At 50.6% G+C, this 24,567-nt stretch overlaps 1 protein-coding gene across 3 annotated transcripts in view; it reads left to right on the plus strand.

The window, feature by feature from the left end:
* MAP2K5 (mitogen-activated protein kinase kinase 5) overlaps positions 1 to 4,635 on the plus strand; it is a 210,527-nt gene extending 205,892 nt beyond the window's left edge. For all 3 annotated transcript variants that reach the window (XM_077827514.1, XM_077827516.1, XM_077827517.1), the window contains one exon: positions 4,415 to 4,635. In XM_077827514.1, coding sequence (XP_077683640.1) covers positions 4,415 to 4,519 — 105 coding nt within the window. In that variant the 3' untranslated portion in view covers positions 4,520 to 4,635. The remainder of the gene's footprint in view (positions 1 to 4,414) is intronic.
* The last annotated feature ends 19,932 nt before the right edge of the window (positions 4,636 to 24,567 follow it).

Genomic DNA, 24,567 nt, shown 5'->3' on the forward strand with positions numbered 1-24,567 from the left:
GCCCTCGACCTTAAAGACACTTACCTTCAAATATCAATCTGTCGTGGACACAGAAGGTTCCTACGTTTCATAGGTGGGACCACCCACTACCAATGCGCAGTGCTCCCCTTTGGCCTAGCAACGGTGCCATGGCTTGAAAGCGTAATGAAAGGTTTGAACTGATCTCCACAACCTGCAGACCTGCCATCAAGTGATAGCCAGTCTCCAAGACAAATCTGGAGGCTTTTTAACAGGCAGTATATTGTAGGCACCTGATAAATAAAGAAATACAAAAACAAGGGTGTGGACACTACTTTCATGAACAGTTAGGTTTACAATGGTGATTCGCATTGGGAGTGCAACTTCTAGTTTATTCAGACTAAAGGACAAAATTCTTCCCTGGGATAGTTGCTGTGGAATGCAGTTAAATCATGGGGGAAAATGCCTTAGAAGGGTGCACCTGGGCTGTATAATCTAGAAGAGGCATTCATTGCCTTGTAAGCAGCACTGTGCTTGGCCTATGTGACATAGTCCTTGTGCTAGGAGGCTGTGTCTAAGACCTTCCTAACTACTGGTTTTTGCTAGCAAAGTTAGGCCAGCTGATGAGTATGGGAGATAACTTTGTTGAAACCATTCATAAAGCTATTTGAGATTCAGTAGCAGCTTGGCCATGAAAAGTGACCTGAGTAGGGTTGTCAATGGTAAAACTACCTGCTAGGTCTGGTCTCTCTAGGTATAGGGATATAGACAAGAAGGCATAGCGTATCAGTCTGCAGAAACTGATGTTGATGCTGTTAAGTGAACAGGTAAACGTCTCTCTTAACTAGTTCCAAAATGTGCTGCATTTTCATGCCTGCGGGGTATTGACTTTACATTTCCCTTTTATTAATGTTCTCCTACCTCCTCATCTGATCATTGTTAGAGGGTGGGCACACTTGCTCTCTCCTGGCCCCTACCTGCTTGTCCCACTTTTGTATCCACCTGCTCCTGCTAGTCATGTCCTTTCCCCTTTACCGATTACACCTCCATCTTCTCTTGAGGAGTTTGTGGACCATGTTGCCTCAGCCCTCGCCATTTTAATTGTGGAAATTGGCCCTCTGAGAATGAAGGAAATGAGAGCTGGCTCCCACTGACTATTGATGAAATTAGCTTGATTATGCAATGTCTTTGTCTGTCTTCTTGCTCTGTTGTTTCACACTTTCCCCAGAAGCGTATAGCAAAGCTCAAACTGCGAGCACACTCCTCAGAAATTCAGGCCCAGCAGGGTGTTGGCTTCCTACCCTTTAGGAGCCTGTATCTGGCCATGTGCACAACTCAGGGGGATTGAGCTATGAACTCTGTCTGTTCCCCACCACCAGCCGTGGCCTCTGTGCTCCTGATAGATTTTCCTCAGCCAGCATGTGAAGCTGGTTCAAAGGTCCCTGAGTTCAGCAGAACCTGACCTGACCCTGACCGCAAAGTGGCAGTATGCCCAAGGTGAGCCATGCTGCCCTCCTCCTGGTATGTCTCCTGCCTCCCTCCGACAGTCCCCAGAGGACTGGTACCAGCTGTGAACGGGAATATCACACTCCGTGTAGGGAGAGCTGCTCTTCACGGTCAGAGCTTGGGTCATGCCAGCTGTTCTTCTGCCCCTTTTTCCTAGGACCCGCCTGAGTTTCCAGAAAATATGTGGAGCTGCTGGAACGTGGCCCGTTGGCCGCAGTTTCCAGATGGCTGGTGGGTCTAACTGGAGCTGCTGTGTTTTCTTTCTCTTCTGCATCTGGCCCGAATCTGCATCTGGCCCATGCTATATAGGATCAAAGAAGCTCCGTCTCCGGGGCTGTCAGTTGGACACCTCTCCCCAGCACTAAAAATTCACTTCAGGGAAACAAGCTTTGCGTACTTCTGGGGTTAGTTGTTGACATCGCCGTCCGTGTCCCCATCCCCAAGGCCAGGTTCTGTCGTGCTCCGTGTCGTCACTCACTTTCCTGAAGTGCCCAATTCCTTGAGCAAAGAGGCTGCTTCCGTCCCATCCAAAATGGTTACATTGGGAAGGTGGTTGAGATCGGAGCGGCTGGTACGCGGGAACTGCCAGAAGGGCTCTCGGCACATTTCATTCTTTTATTAAGTTTAGCCTAGCTTCTGATCGGCTCATAGCCTTGAAACTGCTCTGACGAGCAGCAGCATATTGCTTATCCTCCGTATTGTCTGTCGAGACTGGGCATATTTTATTCTTGTAGCTTTTGACGTTGTTGGCCCTGACCTTTGGAGTGTTTTATTGCTTTTGCCTGGTGCTGTTAGCATCAGCAGCATACGGTTTATCCCAGGGCTTCCTCATGATCCATCGTAGCCCAAGTTACTCCCCGGTTTCCCCAAACACCCTATTAGACCCTTTCTTGTTCTCAGTGTGCCTCCTGCCATTAAGCAAAACTGTTCATGTCTGTGCTTGGCACTGTCCTGTGTACACTGATGGCCTCCACAAGTACTTCTCACTCCCTGCAGATTTCATGATAGGTATCTCTGGATTAGACAGTTGTTGTTTTCAAGGTTTCTTGGATTAATATGGTGTAAAACTGAGCTGCTCTTGATTGATTTAGTGCAGAGGTTTTCATTTTGGTGGTTTTGTCTGGCAGTTATTCTCTCTTTCATTTGTGCATGTGGGATACTGGATTTCTGTGGATTTGTATTCATTTGAGAGGCACAGTAAGATTGTTAGCTACCACCTCCAGAAATGTCACCGGATTGAGACCTGAGCAGCCTAGGCTGGCAGCTGAACCCTTAGTCCACGTTTGTCTTTCATCCTGAAGTGCTCTTGCAGTTTATTTGCGGCTCCCCTGGATACAATTCTTCAGTGTCTGCAGCAGCTACCGACTTCACAGGTTAGACTGCACTGTGGATGTAAGTTCTTCCATCACCCCCTTCAGTAGCTTCTGATAAAGCTGGGGGTTGATATTTTAGGGTTTTCTTTGTTATACTTATATGAGCTTTTCATTCCTTTGGCAACAGGTCGCTCCCCTTCATTCAACCTCCAAATGACTTGAATCCATTGTATGTGTGTTCAGACCTCAGCTTATACATTGTGTTCTGCAAACTGTCTTCCTTTGTGTCCAGTGGCATTTGTTCTCATGTGTGTTAGAACTTGGGACTCAATGACCAAGTCAGAATGAAAACTTACTATTTTATATTTAGATTTTATAGGGAATTTGCACAGCACCCAGAGCTAATGCATGTTCCAGGGGCTAGGTCACACAGTGAGTTAAGGCACCCCTTCCATGTCTATAGAGCAAGGACATGTGTAAATCATAGAATCATAGGACTGGAGGGGATCCTGAGAGGTCATCTAGTCCAGTCCCCTCCACTCCAGGCAGGACTAAGTATTCTCTAGACCGTCCCTGACAGGTGTTTGTCCAACCTGCTCTTAAAAATCCCCAATGATGGAGATTCCACAACCTCCTTAGGCAATTTACTCCAGTGCTTAACCATCCTGACAGGAAGTTTTTCCTAATGTCCAACCTAAATCTCCCTTGCTGCAATTTAAGCCCATTGCTTCTTGTCCTATCCTCAGAGGTTAAGAACAATTCTTCTCCCTCCTCCTTGTAACAACCTTTTACGTACCCAAAAACTGTGATCATGTCCCATCTGTCTTCTCTTCTCCAGACTAAACAAACCCAATATTTTCAATCTTCCCTCATAGGTCATGTTTTCCAGACCTTTATTAATTTTTGTTGCTCTTCTCTGGACTCGCTCCAATTTGTCCACATCTTTCCTGAAATGTGGTGCCCAGAACTGGACACAATACTCTGGTTGAGGCCTAATCAGCACAGAGTAGAGCGGAAGAATGACTTCTCGTTTCTTGCTTATGACACTCCCGCTAATACATCCCAGAATGATGTTCGCTTTTTTTGCAACAGCATTACGCTGTTGATTCATATTTAGCTTATGATCCACTGTGACCCCCAGATCCCTTTCCGCAGTACTCCTTCCTAGGCAGTCTTGTCTTTTAGATTATAAGCTCTTTGGGGCAGAGACTCATTTAACTCATGCCTAGCACAATGGGGCCCAACCTGGCTGAGGCCACTAGGCACTCCCACAGTATAAATATTAAAAAAATAATAAACTAAAAATCTCTCTCCCTACTACAAGAATGTATATCCTGTACCACAGCAAGACGAGAGGCTGTAAGAGCAAAGAAAAATAATCAGGCAGTGCTTACATGCAGACCTACTCAGACACTGGGAGAAAAGATGGGACATTCATTAGCAGTGTTTCGTTATTAGATTTGACTGGAAAAAGCTGTTCCCATGGTGTGTTTATATTGTTCTAGGAACATTTCCAAAACTACGAAACTAACAAGATTCTGATTTATTTTTCAGGAAATTTAAAAGAAAAAAGTTTACTTGGAAAAGCAAAGAGACTCGACTAGTGCAGCTAAATCTGTTTCTCTCCCATTTCCCAGGGTCACCCATTCATCATGCAGTACAATGATGGGAATGCTGAAGTTGTCTCCATGTGGGTGTGCAGGATGCTGGAGGAGAGGCGGTCTCACCAGGGCCCTCAGTGAGCAGCAATGAATCACAACAGGGGTGAAGTGAAAGAGAACCGGGACTAGCAAAAGGAAAACCAGCCCCACGTCCCACTGTCAAGAGAGATGGCATATTCCACAGAAAAAATATTTTTAGAAGCATCAACAAAACCTTTCGGGATATTTGCTGCTGCTTTTTCTGACTTCAGGGCATTTTCTCCACACATTTCCTTTGTTGCTGACTGGTTTAATGTCCTCAAATTGTCTTCAGTCAAACTGTACACGGCCTTAAAGCATCTATAGTGTGTATATATATATTTTTTGTTATTGAGTGTACTGTATATTTCTTGGCTCCAGGCTATTTTTTAACCCTTAATCTTTTGCTGTTGTAAAAATGACACGTTGACTGTACAAAGAAGTTTCTACGCAAGTGTAGACTGTCTTTGGCCGCAGACATCAAGGATGTGTTCGGGGGGGCGGGGGCGTTTAATTGTATTTGTTTAATAAAACACGAAGCTGGCATTCGCCATCCTTATGACAGGTGAAGGTGTCATCTTGGAAGAATAAAAATACCACAAGTTTATCAACAGTGGGGCCATGAAAATGTCATGGATTTTATTTGTGGCTATTGCAGGGTAAAAACTCCGACATGGGATCAAATCCTGCCTTTGAAGGTACTTGGAACCATACTTGTATCCCTGGGCAGCTTGAGCTGTTAGGGTTTTTTATACGATTAACACGCTGTATCTCTACGGGGTTTCCAGTAATCGGCCCCCTCTAGTCTTAAATGTCCCAAGTCATAAGGCTTCAATCACCTCCCCTGGGAAATTGTATCCTAACCTAAAGTTTATTCCTCGGTGTAGATCCTGTTGCAAGCCATAATCCAAACACTGTCTTCTCCACACCCCAGGTCAGCTCCTTCCCCGTTTCCTGATACCCCAGCCCGCTCTGCCCCATCCCCACCAGAACAGTGTCCCCAAACCCAGCAACTGCAGTCTCTCTCCAGAAATTGAGAGAAATTTGGGCCCCACACTACAAGAAGGATGTGGATAAATTGGAGAGAGTCCAGCGAAGGGCAACAAAAATGATTAGGGGTCTAGAACACATGACTTATGAGGAGAGGCTGAGGGAGCTGGGATTGTTTAGCCTGCAGAAGAGAAGAATGAGGGGGGATTTGATAGCTGCTTTCAACTACCTGAAAGGGGGTTCCAAAGAGGATGGCTCTAGACTGTTCTCAATGGTAGCAGATGACAGAACGAGGAGTAATGGTCTCAAGTTGCAGTGGGGGAGGTTTAGATTGGATATTAGGAAAAACTTTTTCACTAAGAGGGTGGTGAAACACTGGAATGCGTTGCCTAGGGAGGTGGTGGAATCTCCTTCCTTGGAAGTTTTTAAGGTCAGGCTTGACAAAGCCCTGGCTGGGATGATTTAACTGGGAATTGGTCCTGCTTCGAGCAGGGGGTTGGACTAGATGACCTTCAGGGGTCCCTTCCAACCCTGATATTCTATGATTCTATGAGAGGGAGTTTGCAAGGGCTAGAAGAAAGGGTCAGTGTTGTGGTCTGGGAAGGTAGGGCAGAGCCTGCTGGAGCGTGTTTTGATTGGGACAGGAAGTTTTGGCGGAGTGGGCGCCTGAAGAAGTCTTGTGCTGAGGGAGGTGGAGTCCCCTTGCAGCACTGACTCCTAGTAATGGACACCCCATCACTTGGGACATTTAACAGGAGGCTGATCAAACCACTGGGAAATGTCCTGAACAATCCCTCACCGGGCCCTAGCGGGCTGGAGAAAAACCAAGGAGTTCTAAGAGCCTTGTGTCGCCCTCTTACCAAACATATGAACATGAAGTGTTTTGTTTGTATTAGACTGGTCATGGATATATTGGCATTGTTCTAACAGGTTAAAAATTGGGAAACCAAAAAAAAAATTGCCTTTAGTCCACTTTAATGTATTATAAGGTTACTGGGAGATCTTTTGAATAAATAATATAAGCAAATAGACTATTTCATGAGCGTTGGTGGTGTGTAGAAATCCTGTAAAGCACAGGATAAGCTGGGAATCCGGCATAAACTCTTTGGTGTAATTGACAACACACAAGCTGCTTGCTGATAGACGTAAACTTGAGGCATTCAGCACCATTCAGGTGTCTCCTGTCCTGCCATTTTGCTTTAAAAGCATTTCTTGGCATTCCTGAAAATGTACAGAAATGGTAATTAACTCCTCTTTTCCTTTCTTCATCCCTTTCCTAGACGGCAACATTTGAATATTGTTATTCTAGTATCCTAGTAGCTCCTAGCAGACCCAGGCTGGATCCTGCTGTGTTAGGCGCTATACAAAAAAGTGATGAAAACACAGGCCCTGCCACAGCGAGCTGACAACCTGGGTTTCTGACAAGATCCAACAGCACTGTGTGGGTTGGGTGGACAAGATATTAAAATTTAGCACCTCAGAGTTTTGCATAATAATATAGGCTTGGTAGAATTCTATTTTTATTTTTTATAATTTTGACAGACACTGATCTTTTTAAAAAGAAAAGGAGTACTTGTGGCACCTTAGAGACTAACCAATTTATTTGAGCATGAGCTTTTTAAGCATTTTTTTTTCTATTTAAATTTTCACATTGCAGTATATTATGAGTTGTCAGACTCTGGTGGGGATCTGACAATAGTTACTAAATGACAGTAGATGCTGAGATTCAAAACGTTGTTAAAGTTTTATAACCATTAAATCACAAATTGTCAGCATCACGTGTCAAAATGTACAAAGGAAATGGCCTGACCTCACACTCCACTGACTTCTCCAGCAGCTTTTTTCTTTCTTTGCCTAGGGGTAAATTTCTATGGTTGGTGGAAATGTATTTTCGTAGGTCTGTGTGTGTACAGTGCATTGGATGTTTGTTAACATTTACCAATGATAATCTAATCTTTTCAACCCCAATAATATGCCGTATCCTCAGATTGCCACATGACTGTCCGTTGTCAAATGGGAAAGTTCATTGTTACATGAAATGTTCTGTAGACATCAGGCAGCAGTCGGTCTTTTTATAGACCTAGTACAAATATGGTATATTATGCCCTACTTTTTCATTACTACTATTTAAAGAACAAAAGCTATCAAGCTGACTGTTACCTCAAAGGAAAGCTGAATAATTACAGTACATATAGTGTGGGCTTCTTATGACTAGGGTTCCAGTTTACATTTTCACAACAGATTGCCTCATCTTTAATCAATCTTTATATTAAAATGCTAGTTATAAAAACACACACACACACACACTCCGTTCACATTAATGCATAGAGAAGGCTCTTAAAAGAAGGACGCGGAGTGTTTTATTATAATAAATTAAGCATGTAAGCTGGCGTTTTCTTGTGTTAAAACTAAAATGTCACTAAAGGAACTGAAGTGGATAATAATAGATGAAGCCCCTTGTAGTGAAAAATTTCTGCTGAACAATTGCAAATCCTAAATGTTACTTTGGAGGTAGTCTGGAAAATACTTTGTTTCCTTCCTTGGAGGTGTCATTTATCTTGTTTTGAAGTATAGAGATTGCAGGCATGAACTTATAGACTAAAGTTTGTCTTAATTGCTCCGGTGTCACAACCTCCCTGGCAGATAACAGCACAATGAATGAGTCAATGTGACCAATACCTTCAGGTCCCTTTTCTAAAGTGAGACAAATTCCTTTCCTTTAAGCCAACCAGCCTGTAGGCAGCTCTTTCGTTTATTTATCTCCCAACAGTTTACATGAGCTTGCTCTGGATAAAAAGTCTCTCTCAGATTTAGTTAAAAAGTCAGTAAAAACAAGGCTTTTTCTCTTGCTTTCGTCTGGGAGTGGGGAGGATTTCAACCTGCACATTCATACTTCTGATATTAACTGATGTAACTTTGAAGAGTCTCATCCTTAACCCTGACAGATAGTGTTATGTTTCTTTGAGATTTGTCATTAGCCTTGCAGTCTTTCTGAGTATACTTAATCAACCTGACAATAATTGTGGAAGTTTTGGATCATGGTCGTCTTTCCCTCTCCAGATCCTTGAATTCATTGTTTCTACAATAACATGGGGGACTGAAATCGATGCAAGGAATTGGTAAGAGTATATGAAACCACTCACTTATGAGACACTACTTCCTGTCTGACCCACTCTGGGCAGTGGCTGAAAGCTGTCCCCATCCAGTGGCTGTGGAGTGGCCTATAGGAAAGGAGTAAAGTCCTCAGAGAGACACGTCCACTTCACAAAGTACCACCACAACTGATCTCTGTAGAGATACCCAGGATTGAATAGGCATAGGGACTTGATTCCCCTCTCACCTTAATGATGGGCCCTCTAGATTACGACAGAGAAAGTATGGCCTAGTGGTTATGGTGTTAGCTAGAACTCCAATGACCTGGGTTCTATTCCCTGCTCTACCTCAGACTTTGTGAGACTGGGCAAGTACGTAAGCCATGTCTACACTACAACCTCTGTAGCTGTAGGGCTCTAATGTAGATGCTTCCTACATCAATAGAGTGGGGGGTTTCTGTTGATGTAGTTAATCGATCTCTGCGAGAGGCAGTAGCTAGATCACCAGAAGAATCCTTCCATCAACTGAGCAGCATCTATGCCGGGTGTTAGGTCAATCTAACGATGGCGCTCAGAATGCAACATTTTTCACAGCCTTGAGCAATGTAGTTAGGCTGCTCTAAGTCTTAGGTGTAGACCAGGCCTGAGTGTCTCTGTGCCTCGGTTCCCCGTCAGTAAAAAGGGGGAGAACAGTGCTTCCCTGTTCCTGTTGTGAAGATATATCCATTAACCACGGTGAGGCACTCAGGTACTACAGCACCATGTAACTCGCCTAGACAGAAGGAACGAGGCACGTTCTCAGCACTGAGGGAAATTTGGGCTGCTGCTATATTTGTTCTGTTAAACTGAGAATGAAATCCAGTCTCTGGCACTTCTCACAATACATAATTAGAAATTACTTTGATATTCCTGCTGCTAAGCAAATTAGCCCAAAGCAGCAACGCCTTCAAAACTTCTATTTAACTTCATCTCTCCCTCCACTCTTATGAAAAGGAGATGACGAACATGCAATTAGCTTTCCCTGCTCTCATCCCTGTCAGGTGGGCTCAAAATGTTGGATGTTCTAAGGCAGTGATTCTCAAACTTTTGTACTGGTGACCCTTTTCACACAGCAAGCCTCTGACTGTGACCCCCCCCCCTTATAAATTAAAAACACTTTTTAATATATTTAACGCCATTATAAATGCTGGAGGTGAAGCAGGGTTTGGGGTGGAGGCTGGCAGCTCCTGACCCCCCATGTAAGAACGTCATGACCCCCGAGGGGTCCTGACCCCCAGTTTGAGAACCCCCATTCTAAGGGTTAAGGCTTAATGGCATTAAGCATGTAAATCTAGGAGTTCTGAGACTCCAGTTCTGCACCTTTTCATTCCTGCCATAACTTTATGAAACCTGGATTGTGCCATGAGTTCCAAATTAAAAGAGATCAGACATCTGAAAGCAGAAACGCTTGGAACAAGTTCGACACCATCACAGCCTCCAGCAGTTCATCCCTCTTCTCAGAAGGTACCAAGATAGTCCATCAGAAGTAATCTAAAGAATTAAGAGAACTCCTATGGCACGTGTGTGCACCGGTTTCCCACACAACCATAGGAAAAAAGGAAATGGCATCAAGGTGCTTATCCCACAAATGACTTAATCAGGATTTCAACAGAAAACCTGCATCAGTTTCATTCAGGTATATATACCTCATATCCCTAGAATATCAACCCAAACATACCATTCCATCCATAGCTTGTTGCTGTTAGAACCAGTTGAAAGTGAGAGAAAAAATTTCATCTATATAATATAGCTAATTCCACATATATAATATATTCCACCTATCTATCTCCAGGAAAAAAGACAGTAGTAGAAGTTTTTACTCTTTTTTAATCAGATTTTCAAATGTTATGTTTTTTTCATACCAGCTGCAGTCATCACCAGTCAGAGCTAATCCTCTGAGGGGAACCAGCATTAGTTTTATCTTAAATGCATTGATATTTGCAGTACAGAATTAGAAAATACTTTTGTTTCTTGTATTCCTTAACAAACTCTGTCCTGCTGTCAGTTTTCCAAAGGCAAAGTGTCATTCTTTGTTTGCTCACTAATAGCTTGCAAGGCTCTTTGTGCGTGTGTTTACTGGCAAAGAAAACAGAATTGGGGAAATACACCAAGCCGTGGTTTCACAAGTGCAGGATCTCCACCTGCCAGAGAAATGCCCCTCTTCTAGTTCCTATGCTCACTTATTCTTAAGTGACAAGTAACCACCAATAATGTGCTAGCATTAATAACCGACCAGTCACTAAAAAAAAGTCACTGCCGAGCTTTTCAGCCTTAGCATGCAGTCTCTGACATTAAGAGGTTTAAAAAACTGGAAAACTGAGTCTGGTATTAAAGTATCTATTTTCTGAACGCTGTTGCATAGCCTTCCTCCAGGGCGAGGTAACCTGTAAACCCACAAAGGAAGAGAAATTGATCTTGGGACCTTTTACTTCTTTATGATGGGAAAAGGAGACCTGGAATGTTTGAAACAAAATCTGCTTGGCTTTATACATTAGGGATTTGGGCCTTGTCCACACTCAGCAATGGCCTTGTCTCCATTGATCATAGGCAATGGTGGAAGCACTCATGTAGTCAGGGCTCAGATAGTGTCAGAGCAGGGTTAGAAAACATGGTGACTGGAATGCCTGAACCCTGTCTACATGGCAGCTTTCACTATTACTCCCAAGTCTGCACTGTACAGACCCAGTAGTTGCTAGTGTAGACACGCCCCCTGGCTGCAGTAGTTTCAAATGACAGCATTGAGAGGCAGAAGAGTGGAAGTGGAGCCTTTGAGTGTGGGAGAGCATTTCATAGTTTGGTTTTTGTTAACACTTATTAACTTCAGTGAGTAATGAACATTTGGGAGGAGGGGTATTTTTGTTAATGACTCAGCATCCTTGCCCCTTCCATGGAGATGTGCGAGATCCCCATAGGTGCAATCCAAGACCTCCAGCAAGTTCTCTAGCAGAACCAAAGGAGACCAGACTTGATTTTCCCGATATTCCTATGGTTTAAAATAAACACGAAGAGGAAATTCCAACCGAAGCCCACCACACCAGGCCTTTCTCCATCACAGCCAGACTTGGACCACCTGAGAGGGAGGGAGGGAGTCTCTGAGGATTGTCCGAAGTTCCCTGCTGAGTGACCTTTCCTTGCTAAAAATACCAGCAGAAACACTCAGCTGAAGTTAAGGCCCTGCTCATAGAAAGTTAAGTGTCTTGGAAAGCCAACGGTGCGTTGAGCCCTACATGCAGAGATGCCTCTGTGCCCCATTCCTCCTGCATACCAACCGTCTCCTTTTCCACCCATCCTAACTTCTACCCCTAATTCCTCAAACCCCATGCATTCTGCTTGTCTCTGGTCCTTCTGCCATCCTAGGATACGCACAGTCAGAAAAGGATGAAACAAAGGGATTTTTAAGCCTGCCTTAAGTGCAAATCTCAACACATCCTTGACTGAGCCACTGCTCCTGCACCCGCCTAGTATTTCATCCCTATGAGAGTACATGGCCCACACTGACCTTCCTTGGGGACATTAGTAAATGACAGCTATCCTCTAGCAGCGAGGGGGACATTAGAGCTCTGTTAGGGAAGTCCAGGGGGAGGACGACGACATATTTTTGCTAGAAAGTGGCACCAGAACCAACAACAAAAATACAGAGACTATGTTTCCAAGCCAAATTTGTAGGGAAAGCGGACCCCTTTCTTGGAATCACTTCAGTGATTGTAGGGCAATTCTATCTGCGCCCAGAGATGTCTCTGCAGATAGCAGAGTGGGAGCCCAAATCAGGCCTGTAATGGGAACTCAGTCACAACTTTAACTATGGACCAATTACCCCTGCCCCCTAAGAATGTGAAACTATGAGTTCATTCATCCCGGGGCCTCTTCTTCTGAGTTTAATTCGCTCAGTGTGTTGGCCTGCTGCTAAGGAAGTACAAACCGGTGGCAGTTCTTTAGTTATGACAATTATTTTGAAGGAAATCTTTGGATGGGCCAAAATAGGGTGGTGTGCTTTTAAAATGACAAACCACCCAGGGTAAGCAATCCCCATCTTTATTCCTAGAAACATTCAGCTGGACTCTTGCTTTACAATTGCTGAAGATTTGTACTGACTGGGGGGGGGGGGTTACCTTCAGTAAAGCGGCTAGCCATAAACTACAAGTGTGCAGGGAGGACAGGATTTATAGATTGAGCCTTACTGGCTAGGACAGGCGCTTCTGTTTCACCTCAGCCCCTTCCTATGGCAGCTGAGCTGGCTGGGGAATCCTGCAGTGAAAGTTCAAGGTTTAGAAGTACCTGGTGAGCCCAAGAGATTTTTAATGGAAAATGGATGTTCGGGGGCTTTTAAAAGCTGTAAGGAGACAAACTTCTCAGCGGTTGAGACAAACACTCCGGGCTGAGCTGAGAGAGACCAGCTGGGCCCGTTCCAGGGGCAGGTGAGTGAAATTTTCTGGAAATCCAGAGTCCTTTTACCCTGGATGGGGGGCGGAGGGGAGGAGAGAAATCCCAGGCTTCTCTTTCAAGCCTGCCTTTCAGGCGCAGCTCAGAAGCTTTTGGAGCCCGGCGGGAGGTTTGTCTCCCTGCTCTCCGCGGCTGCTTTCAGTAGCTCGGTCGGCTTCTTGCCCTTTCAGTCTGGTCGCTTAGCCTCTCCCCTACGCCGGCGCAGACAGGGGGCGAACCAAGGCTTAATTGCTCCCGTTAGCTTCTTTCCGCTCAGGCTGGCGGGTGAGGTCTCGAAGGCGCTGGTTTACCCTGATCAATAAAGGCTGGTCTATGGAGCGCGTAAATTTCGTTTTGCTACATCGCTTACCGCCACCCGGCGTCTTCGGCGGCGAGAAGGGGGGCAGGCTGGGAGCCGGTGGGGAGCCCCGGCGTTTAGCAGAACGCTACGCGGGCTGCCGCCCCGTCCCCTGCGGCCGGGCTGAGGTTTCTCGGGGAAGGACGTGGCTGGGGCCGGCAAGCAGCTCTGTCGTGCTCCGCGAGGGCGGTAAATCCATCTGGGCCCCGGGGAGCCGGAGATTAAACAGCCGCCGCGCCGCGCTGCGGTCAGTTTCTCCAGGCGTCGCCGGCTTCGGGGAAATGCAGGCTGGCGCTGGGTGGCTGCCGGGGGGGTGATGGTTTATTACGTGGGGATGACTAATAAGCAGGGGAGTTAATGGGCGGGGGCGGGGGCTGCGCTTGGCTTCCCTGGCGAGCCGGCTGTAAAATCCAGGAGCCAGCGTGGGGCCCGGCTCCTGCGTCCCGGGGGTCCGGCGGCTGCGGCGGGCCAGGGGAGAGCGGGGCTCCTTCGCCCGGTCCCGGCTGGCGGGCGCTGTCTCTGAGCAGCCCCTCTGGAAAACGCCTGACCCCGGCTCGCCCGGGCCCGGAGCGTCGCTCCAGTCTATTTGCCTGAGCCGCTGACCTTTGCCAACCCCATCCAAGTTGATTAGCACGTCAGGTCAGACAAAGTGTGCCAAGCCTGTAAACAGCCATTACCTGGATTCTTTTATCAATGTCCAGTAATTAAAATGTCACCGTTTAATTTTCAGGCCTCTCCGAGCAATCTTTTCCTAATAAAGAGTCTAATCGAAATGCTATTTTCCCCCGGAAAATGGCTGCAGAAGAGGATCTCAATGTAGCGAGCCGGCGCGGATCGATAGAGAGAAGCCCGGATTGATCTGCCTCTAAAATTAAATTTATGGGGGTCACGGTTTTATATGGTGCTGATACAACTGTTAAATGGGGAACATTCATTTCCAATAGGAGGCGTTTATTAAACTTCCACTGAATTAGACCGCCTTGATTTATGGGGCAATCTGCCCCCAGCCCCTCCAGGAGAGAGGGGCCTGGGAGGCCTTTTCTTCTCTCCTCCTAGGACACGGCTCTGTAAGTTTTAACCTACAAAATTAGTCGCCAGCCTGCTTCAGAAGTAAAGGTGAGCGACTCCGGGGCAGGCGCTGGGGAATTCACACGCCACTTTGCACCAGCCGGAGAGAAGCCTTTCTCGGCCGGTGTGTGTTTGGGGGGAAGGTTAAAATGGACGCAGCCAGGTAGCGGCCCTCCCTGGTGGAGGCTGACCCCCAAACCGAGCCTTGCTCCTGGCCGCCCGGCATAGTTCGTTTCCCTAAGTTCCTGCCTTGGCTTGTTCTAAGCCAGCGATCCTGGGTCCCCAACCTCTCGGGGCTTGAACCTGCGGTGGGGTGGAGAGAGAAGCCAGCCCCGGGAGCCTGGCACTAGCCCTGGCTCTGGTAGGCCAGTTTCACCCGGGTGGAAAAGCCAGCAAGCAAAGGTCGGTTTGAATGGCCCTGCCCCGTCGCAGAGCTGTGTCTGGGGGGGACCGTGCGGCCTGCGATCTGGGGGGCGCTGGAAGCTCGGAGGATATTTCAAAACCACTCTCCCCCCCCCCAAAAAAATAACCCTGTTTTAAGCCCCCACCTTCCTGCTTCCCAAGCTGCATCTTTCTTTCATCCGCCCCGCTTGCACAGGCAGGGTCAGGAGCCCCCCCCCCCCGCGCTGACTGGCACCCTTGCTCCCATGCAGGAACCGAGACATTTGCCCCACGGCGGCTGGTGACAGCTCCAGGGCGGGGAGGCTGGGCCGGGAGCTGCACACCGTGAAGGCGAGAGGAAGCCCGCACACCAAAATCCGACGCATTTGTCTCCACGTCCCCCTGGCCCGGCGCGTTCCCGGTCCCCCCTGCAGCCGGGCTGCCTGCGGGGGCCGCCGGCCTGTGTCAGCGAGCGGCGCGGGGCAGAAGGAGGCTCCCCAGCATGGGGACGCTGGCCTCGTCTGATGTGTTTAGCGCCCGGGCTTTGCTTTCCCTTGTGCGCGCAGCTGCTGCGCTTCTTCCCCGGCCCCTCTGGGCGCGCAGAAGGGGTGGGGGGGATTCAGAGTCGCCGCCTTCGCACCCGCACTGGGCGTTGGGACCCGCTCCTGAGCTGCTTCTCCTGCCAGGGCTCTGGGGTCTGGGCGGCCCCGCGGGGGTGGCCAGGAGGCCTGAGATGGGGGCGAAGGGTAGCGACCCCCGGAGAGTCTCGCTGGGATTGGCCAGGCTGAGGGGATTCCTGCTCCTCAGGGCCAGTAACCCAGTGTCGCTGCCAGGGGAAAGGCAAAGCCAGGGCCGGGCGCTCTCCGTGCGGGGGGGTCTCTGCTGCCCCCCCAGAGGGGCAGTTACAGCCAGGCGCTGCCTGGTGGCAGGCACCCAGGTATTGCAGCACACGGTGCCTTGTCCCAGTACCCCGAGAACAGTTCGAGCCGGGGGGGTGAAAGGACCTGCAGCCGCGCCGGGACATTGTGTAGCCCTTTCGGGCGGACGCCTCTTCTCCTCTGCTTCTCAGGGGCCCTAGACCGGGCTCAGAGGGCCCTATGTCAGGAAGCTAATTCATAGGAAGAGCAGTTCTGGGTCAGACCAATGGTCCATAGCCAGTGTCCTGTCTCTGACAGCGGCCAAGGCCAGGTGTCCCAGAGGGAACGACCAGAACAGGCAGCGATCCAGCCCCTGTTGTCCGCCCCCACCTTCTGGCAGTCAGAGGTTTAGGGACTCCCAGAACATGGGGTTGTCTCTCTGACCACATTGGCTAATAGCCATTGATAGACCTATTGCCATGAACTTATCCAGTTCTTTTTTGAACCCCCTTATAGTTTTGACCTTCACAACATCCCCTGGCAATGAGTTCCACAGGTTGGCTGTGCTTTGTGTGAAGAAATGCTTCCTTTTGTTTGTTTTAAACCTGCTGCCTGTTAATTTCATTGGGTGACCCCTGGTTTTTCACACTTGTGTAGACCTCTAGCACAGATTCCCCCCTTAGTCTTCTCTTTTCCAAGATGAAAAGTCTCAGTCTTTTTAACTCTCCCCTCATATGGGAGCTGTTCCCTAATCATTTTTTGTTGCCCATTGCTGTACCTTTTCCAATTCTAGGATAGATAGACAGATGGGGCAACCAGAACTGCAAGCAGTATTCAAGGTGTGGGCCTATCATGGATTTATATAGAGGTCTTACTTATTTTTTGCCTCATTATCTCGCCCTTTCCTAATGATTCCCAACACTGGGTTAGCTTTTTTGACTGCCCCTGCACACTGAATGGGTGTTTTCAGAAAACTATCCACAAGGACTCCAAGATTTCTTTCTTGAGTGGTAACAGCTAATTTAGACCCTCATCATCTTGTATGCATTGCTGGGATTGTTTTCCACCCTGCATTACTTTGCATTGATCAACATTGAATTTCAGCTGCCATTTTGTTGCCCGGTCACCCCGGTTTGTGAAATCCGTTTGTAGCTCTTCCCAGCCTCCTTTGGATGTAACTATCCTGAGTAATTTTGTTTGGGCTGCAACATTTGCCACCTCACTGATTACCCCCCTTTTCAGCTCATTCATCCTTGCACATACTCCGTGGTTATCATAAAACAATCCAGCTTAGACTGGCTTGTGCAGTCCCAGGCTGTGATGGACTCGCTAGATCAAAGCCAAGAGACGGTTGTAATGGGCCCACTCCCATTAGCAGGCCCGGTGTGCAGAGGAGCCGGGCTCAGCCGCTGCTGGTCCCCTGCAGGTTACGTCTGACAGGAGCTCGGTGCTGCAGGCTGCGGGGTTTGCCTGCCGGGCCCAGCACCTCGCCAAATAGTCAGTAAAGTACAAATGGGGTTTTTAAAAAGCCCCCTCAAATGTTCCAGCTCTTTGCACTGGGTGATCATTGAGCGTTAATTAGAAATTCGTTACAATTAAAACCGGCGCGCACACGCCTTAATTACAGCTGATTTTTAATTCCGAATCCGTGTTTACACAGTAAGCGAGACGTACCTCCTGATTATCCCCAATACTCTTTATACTGTACTAATTATGTAAATTAAACCTAATTAACTGACAAAAACTGCAGTTAATTCAACTGTTAAAAGATGTGGGCTTGCGAGGCGCTCCTGCGAAGGAAGCAAGGAAGCGGGGACGGGCTGGGAGGCCGGGCACCTTTCCCCGGCCCCGCGGAACCGGTCCCGGCTTCCTCCGGGGTCAGGGACAAGGCCCGTGGGGCCTGGGCGGCCGCGAACCCTTTCCCCGCTGCCGGGGTGAATCGTTCCCCCCCCCCGGGGCCCCCTGCAAGCGCGGGGCCAGGGTGCGGGCAGGGCTGGGGGGAGAGGGGGGCCACCCCAGGGGGGAATGGATCTGGTCGGGCCCTCTCAGCGAACCGGCCATGGCAGCTGGACCAGGTCGGGCTCCTCTCCGACGGGTCACAGGTTCGATCCTGGCCCGGCCCCCTTGAGCCCCGACTTCCCCGGCGGCTCCCCCGGCGTTTGGGGAGGGGCTTGCTCCAGGGGAGGGCCCCTTGCCGGAATTCCCCAGCTGGGCAGGGCCTGTAGCTCGACCCCCAGCCCAGCGCTGGGGCACAAGGAAGAGCCGAGGGGCTGGAGGCAGCGGTGGCCCTGAGCAGGCGGACTCGGCCTCCTTCTCTCGCCCTGGCAGGGCTGTGTGTCTGGGGGCAGCCTCGGGAGCGATCCACCTCCTTCCCTTCTGTTCACACGGCGCCGGCGCAGGGTTTGCGCAGCAGCCCGGGGCCCTGCCAGCCGGAGCCCCCCTGGGGAGCCCCGCGGAGAGTTTCCCCCAGCTGGGGGCACGTACCCAGGGCTGCTCCCCCCGCCCCCAGCACGGCCCGGGGCCGCCAAACGCAGGGGCGCGCCGTAGGGGCCAGGGCCCCTGCAGCGGTTTTACCTGGGGCTGGCTGGGAAAAGCCTCCCGAGAGGGCGGGGGGTATAGATCGGTTCACCAGCCTGTGTGCGTGTCTGGGTAGATAGATACACACCACCTAGTGTGTGTACCTCTTTGCACCGCTCAGAAAAGGTCTATGCGTACGCACCACCCAGTGTGTGTGTGTGTTTACACACCGCTGTGTGTGGCTCGTCCAGCAGAGCAAACAGCCCCTTCTCACCACCCCACCTGCATGGCGGGCGAGGGGGGGAGGCTGCCCCAGCAGGGGCCGGGGCCATAGGGGGCATTCGCCACACCTGTCGCCTCTCCCGGGGGAGCCCGAACTCTGCCCCCGTGGACAGGAGCGGGCCCGGGTCCCACGGGCGAGGGGACCATGCTCCCTGGGCATGGCCTTGTCCTGGGGGTTGAGCCCGGCCCCTGGCAGGGAGCAGGGCCTGACCCGCCCAGGGGCCCCGGGCCCCACCGCCTCCCGGGGGCTATAGGGCAGGAGCCGCGGACGGGTCCCGCCTGCCCCGGGCAGGAGAAGCGGGGCTGGTCTCGTATTGGAGGAGGCCACCTGAGCCTGGCGCCGCCTCCTGTTCCCTGGGCTGGCAGGGGCTGGGAGCCCGGGGCGAAGCCGCGCGTCCCAGACCCCCCCCCCGAACCCGCGGAGTTTGCGCGGGACGGGGCTATTCCGGTGCACCTAGAAACTCCGCTGAGCCCCGGCCGCTCTGACGCCAAAGGCGCTGTTAAACGCGGTGCCCTGCGCGTCCCCCGGAGCAGTTACAGGGATACTTCGCCTCCTCGCCGCGCGTTTACACGGCGACCGGCAAAGGTGCCGCTCAGCGCCCCTCCCAAAACCAGCCCGAACCCGGACTGCTTCGGAAGGGAGCAAATCACAAAAATAAACGTCCCGCCTAATTAATATCGAACCCGTAACTCTTGTCATTTACAAACTCTATGAAAATAACGTCTAAAGGCTGGCGCACGGGGTGGGGGGGGTGCTATCTGCCTCCAGAAACACCCTTCCCTCTGGCTTACGAAAGGGGTTTGTCTTTTCAAGGGCCATGCAGGTCCGCCGCAGCCAGGCCGGGTGGCACCGCCTGCTTTGCTCGTGCAGTAATAACGCCTAATGAATATTTAGCTACGCATTTGTTTAGAGGGCTCCGCGCCCGGGCTGCCGAGTTCACAGGCGGGCTGCGCCGCAAAGGGACCCCGCTAAAATGACGCCTGGAAAGTGGAATGAAGGCGGCAGCCAGAGTGCGCTGGGCCCCTTGCAAGGGGCCCGGGGCCCATCCCTTCCGCGGGTCGGCGAGCTCCTCGGCCCCGACAGCGCGGCGCAATCGTTGGGCACGACGCAGCCTTCAGTGGTTGCTTTAAATAATTAAAAGGCGAGGAATAATTACCGCAGCCGAGTGTAATTATTGCGGGGAAGGCGGCTGGGGCAGGGTTACCTAGAGTCTGTGTAAATGTTGCATCCAACCCGCCCCCCAGCCGGGCTAGGTAACCCGGGCGGGGCGAACACGGGGAATTTCAATCTGACGGCGGGAAGCGCTGGGGACAGGGGCTTAAAGTGGCTGCTTTAAGGGCACTTTTATGCGGACAGGAGCCTGTGCCCCAAGCTCCAGGGTGGGGCACCCACCGCTTCCCAGCTCCCTGGCTTTGAAAGCCCCCCCGAGCTGTGATTAATTCTGGTGTGTTTGAAAAGGACTGGGCCGGCCCCAGCCCTGAAAGGCTGGACTTGACTCGTATTCCGAGGAAGAGATTTATGGCCCTAAATCTGCTTTCAAGGACAAATACGTTTAATGACACATTAAATCCCAGGCAGGCAATATGATTTTCATAACAATACTTGCTTTAATATGTAACACATATGTCGGCGGAGGGCAAAAGCGGTTCTAGCTGAACGGGAGGCTGCTTAACAAAAGTAATAGCTGGGGGCGATTCGAGGCCCGTTATTAACTTCTGTTTGATTAGTGTAATTGCTCAAATTTGGGCCGGACAGTATGATTAATTACAGTTTAATTAACGTGGCCATTAAGAGCACTTAATGCCACAATGCTTTAGAAACAGCCCGAGGAGCGGAGCGGAGCTGCAGGGAAAGGCCGGGGTTGTTTGGTTGTGGAAATGCCTTTTTAGGGTTGATCATTTTTGTAAACGATAACGCGCGCTTTTAAAAATCTCCCCCGTCAAACCCAGCGGCCCACGCAGCGGATCAGCCGCCAGTTCGATAGCCCCGGGAGAGACTCGCTTCCTTTAGTTAAGATGGTTTGATTTTAAGCAGTTCTCATTTGTGCAGGAGCCGCAAAGAGGACTGAGATTTACGGGGGAGTTTTGGACACGGAGGCTGGGGGTTTTCCTTTGGACAGGTAGCGCAGTAATGGCCTTACCCCCCCCCCAAAAAAAAATCCCTCTGCCTAATTCATCACAATCCCCGAATGACCCAGTACCCCGGAGCCCCGTTGCGGGGAGTTTAACTAACGAATAACACGGTCCAGCTTTCCCCATTCAAGTCACGCCACCAGCCCGACTTCGTGCCTGGCCCGTAGAGCCCCCACACGCAGGCGAGTGACCGGGTTAGTCCTGGGCGAGCAATAATGGTTCTTTCGGGGACTTTGGGGCTGATGTTCCCGGTGGCTCTCTGGGTTCAGACAGCCGAGCTCCTGGGTGGATTTAGAGACAGAGATTCCCTGCTCCTCATCCCTGCGGTTCCTGAGCGAGGCCAGGGAGCTGCCAGGGTCCCCAGAGAGCTGAAGGATGGTTATTGATCAGCTTATAAATAGTTAATCTCACCAGGATTTCGTTACCGGCGAGTATTGCACAAATAGATCAGCGGGCTCGCAGGGAGGGGGGTTGGAGCCGAGGCAGGCGGCTCGCCTCGGGGCTCGCAGGCAGCGGGCTGGGGAGGGGACCCAGCCTGCGGCTATCTCTGAATGCAAAGTTTAAAAAACAATCAGCGCCTTCCCTTTTTACTGCGCCTTCTAATTACCCCGCCGAAGAGATCGTTAGCCAGAGGCCGGGATGACTTTCTGTCGCATTTCATGGCGTCTTTACTTTCAAACAAGAATTGATTGGCCTCTCTCGGAGGCCTCTTTGGATGCCCCCTTAACGTGATAAATAATAAATTCCTCAATTTCTCCAGCCATCGATTCCCCCCTCCCCTTTTGCTCCCGTTTGTTACCGCGTTGAGCACCGCCAGGCCCCCCAGCCAGCCCGGGCTGGGGCTTCTCGGGGCTGCTTTGGGAGGCTGAGAAAACACCTGGCTCCGGCCCCTCCAGGTTTTCGCCGCTTCTCTCCCTCTCCCAGCGGTTCCTCTGCTGGGCAGCTGAGTGCCACATTGGCCTGCCCTTCTCGCGCCCGCTAATCGAGGTAAGGCTAACTCCGGACCCCGTGTGGGGCGGCGGGGGAAGCCCCAGGGTGCCCCCGAATGCACCCTGGGCTGCAAACTTTCCTGAACCGCTTTTGTGCTCAGGGTTTGCAGCCCCAGCCGCTCTCCCAACGCGCCAACTTTGGACCCAGCTTGGCTAAAAAAATAAAACTCCAACCACAGCGGTTTGGTTCCAGTCCTTCTCCACACGGCAGGCGCCCACCCTGCGGACGCGGCTCCCAGAGAGGAGCCGCTCGGTGACCCCCCGGGACTGACGCCTCGCCCGTTGGCCAGCCTCCATCGCTCTAAGGCTGGCGGGCAGGAGAAAGAGAGAAAGACAGAAAGGTGTGTCAGGACGGGCCGCCCCCGCGGCTCCCCTTTCTCTTAGCCCCTTCCTCCCCCAGCCCGAGTTTCCCTCCGCTTGCAGCGCGGGGAGATGGCCCAGCGGCAGGTGAAAGGTGGACAAATCCAAGCGCTTACCTTTGCCAGATCGCGTGGATTTTTCTAAGCGCTTTTCCTTTCCTCCCCCCCCTTTCTCCTCCCCCCAGCAATTTTTGTGCCCCCCCCCCTTAAAGCAGCCCGGGCTACGTTTTGATTGACTGGAGCGCAACCGTGATTGACGCGCGCCCGGGTCCCGAAGGCAGTTAATGTAAATACGCGGGTGCTAAGTGGGTGTGCCTTCCTATTATTTTAGCTGTCACTGGATCAATGTGCAGCGTCTTCAGCTAAGGATCAGGATCCTCCCTTGGACCTGCCATGTGGTCACTTTTCTTGTTGCATCTCCGCGCGGGAGGACACGGGCGGAGGGCAGGAGCCCGGGCGCTCCCATGAAACTCCGCACCTTCATTGGGTTGTGGATGCCGCTGCAGCCTGGCAAGAACGGAACCTAGCGAGCTGCGGGTGGATTGGTTTTGGGGCGCTGGGCTATTTTGACAACTGCTTCCGACCTTGCCCGTCGCTCCAGGGATTGCTCCGCACAAGGTAAGCCCTTCCCCTCCCTGCCAACCTGCGCCCGCACTCCACAGCTTTCCTTGAATTTATTTTGCAACCCTGCTTCGAACCCGACACCCGAAAATCCAAGCAGACCCTGGGAGTCGTTGAAACAATACGTGGCTCAGCGACATTTCGGGCTTTCCCGTCTGCCGCCTGCCTCTCTGCTCCTTCCCTGGCTGGCGCCTCCTTCGTTTCTGTTGATCTCAAAGTAATTCCTTTTAATTCCATGACATTCGGCCACATTCTGCCTGTTTCACGTCCAATTAGGCGTTGGGATGTGAGTGCTGGTGTGAGGGGTGAATAACTTGCTGTCCTGAATTAGTCACTTAAAAATAAACAAAAAATCACACCCCACCCCCCATAAATCTAAATAAATACGTGTTCCCAATATTGGATCCCAGCTAGGAATATTTTGGCTGCAGCCAAGACAGTGAAGCCCCTTTGTCTGGAACATGGCAGCGTTTAGACAGAGGTGGGGTGAAGTTTTAGTCTGATCTCGAGGAGGACACTACTCCAGCTATTTTGTGTAATTACAATGAAAGCTGCTTAATGCGGCGATCCCTTTTAGATAAGCTAATTTGCTTGGCTCACGATTCCTTCTGCTCTCTGGGCGAGTTGGGAGCCTTATGGGGCAGGTCAGTAATCTTCCTCGCTCCTAATCCCCTGCAATGGCATTCGACAAGGGAGAATTTCCCTGCATGCTCAACTTGTTTCAAGTAGAATTGTTGGTCCAGCGCATTTAAAAATAACACGGGGCCCAAAGTCGCTGAGGAAACCCGACAGCTTTCGGCCGCAGAGCATTTCCTGAATCTTCTCTCGTTTTGGGGTACTCTTTCGGGCTGACAAATGGGAACCCTTTAAAGCATGAGCGCAGTGGTTTTGATTAAATGCATGTGGCCCCGTGTCGCCGCAGGATTACTGGGAGGCTAAGAAAGACAGTGAGTTTATTTAAAACCGCGGTTTGTGTAAATCCCCTCACGGTTATCTAAAGTGGAGCAGTCAGGTTAGCTAGTTATTTACTGAGTAGCTTCTCTAATGTGTAAATACAATTGCACGCAGCGCTCATTAAAGTCTGTTTTCCTTTCCTCCAGCACTTACCTAGCCTAGGTGCTATTTAACACAAACAAACAAACAAACAAACAGGGAATAGGTTAGAGTGAGAAACCGAGCGTCTGAAACGTGGGAGATTAAAAATAGAGGGAAAGAGGGGAACCCCCCCTCCCCAAAAAAATCCCAAATGCTTCACGAAGGGATGTCGGGCTGTTGCGTTTAATGCCCCCCACTTCTGCTCAGAAATGGCCAAGTGACCAGGCAGGCTTGCGATCCAAAGGCGAAATCTGACAACAAACGGGGTCGGTTTGTGTTTTCATTTCTGGCTGTGCTATTTTCATTTGTAACTAAATACCCCGAGCGATTCCTTTGCGACACACAGAGGTGCATTGTGTCGATCGTTAATATTTTATATTCGAGATTCTCTTCCTCTGCGTGTGCCCACGGAATGCAGTAATTGTGGTAGATTTAAAGTGACATTTTGGCCCTCCTTCTCAGGTCTGCATGGGTCTGGAACGGCAGACAGATCCTGGAATAATAGGTGACCGGGGGAGGGAGGATAAGGGGGAACAGGTCTTACTTAACACACAGCAAAACCTTTCAAGCCACAAAGAATAGCGGCAGCCTCTCCAAACGCCTCCTTGTACCATCCAGCGCCCAGGGGATTTTCTGCCTGTGCAATGCCCCTGCCGCGGTGTAGAGACGGATGCAGTGCGGCTGCTAAGACAATTTTACCAGGTAGGGGAAGATCGGCTGCGACACAAAAGGCCACCCGGTGCCCGGGCAGGGTTGGCCGCTGGAGTTTGCCTGGCTTCCTGGCTGGCTGCTTTCCCCCAGGAGTAAGGGTTCGGGTTGCACGCCAGAGCCGAGCAGTCAGGGCCGCGGGGGTGCGTGGCTAATCTCTGCCTTTTGTTGTGTTTTTGTGTTGCAGGATTGTTCTGGGGGGG

Source organism: Eretmochelys imbricata, chromosome 10 (genome assembly GCF_965152235.1).
Source record: "Eretmochelys imbricata isolate rEreImb1 chromosome 10, rEreImb1.hap1, whole genome shotgun sequence".
NCBI classification, from domain to species: Eukaryota; Metazoa; Chordata; order Testudines; family Cheloniidae; genus Eretmochelys; species Eretmochelys imbricata.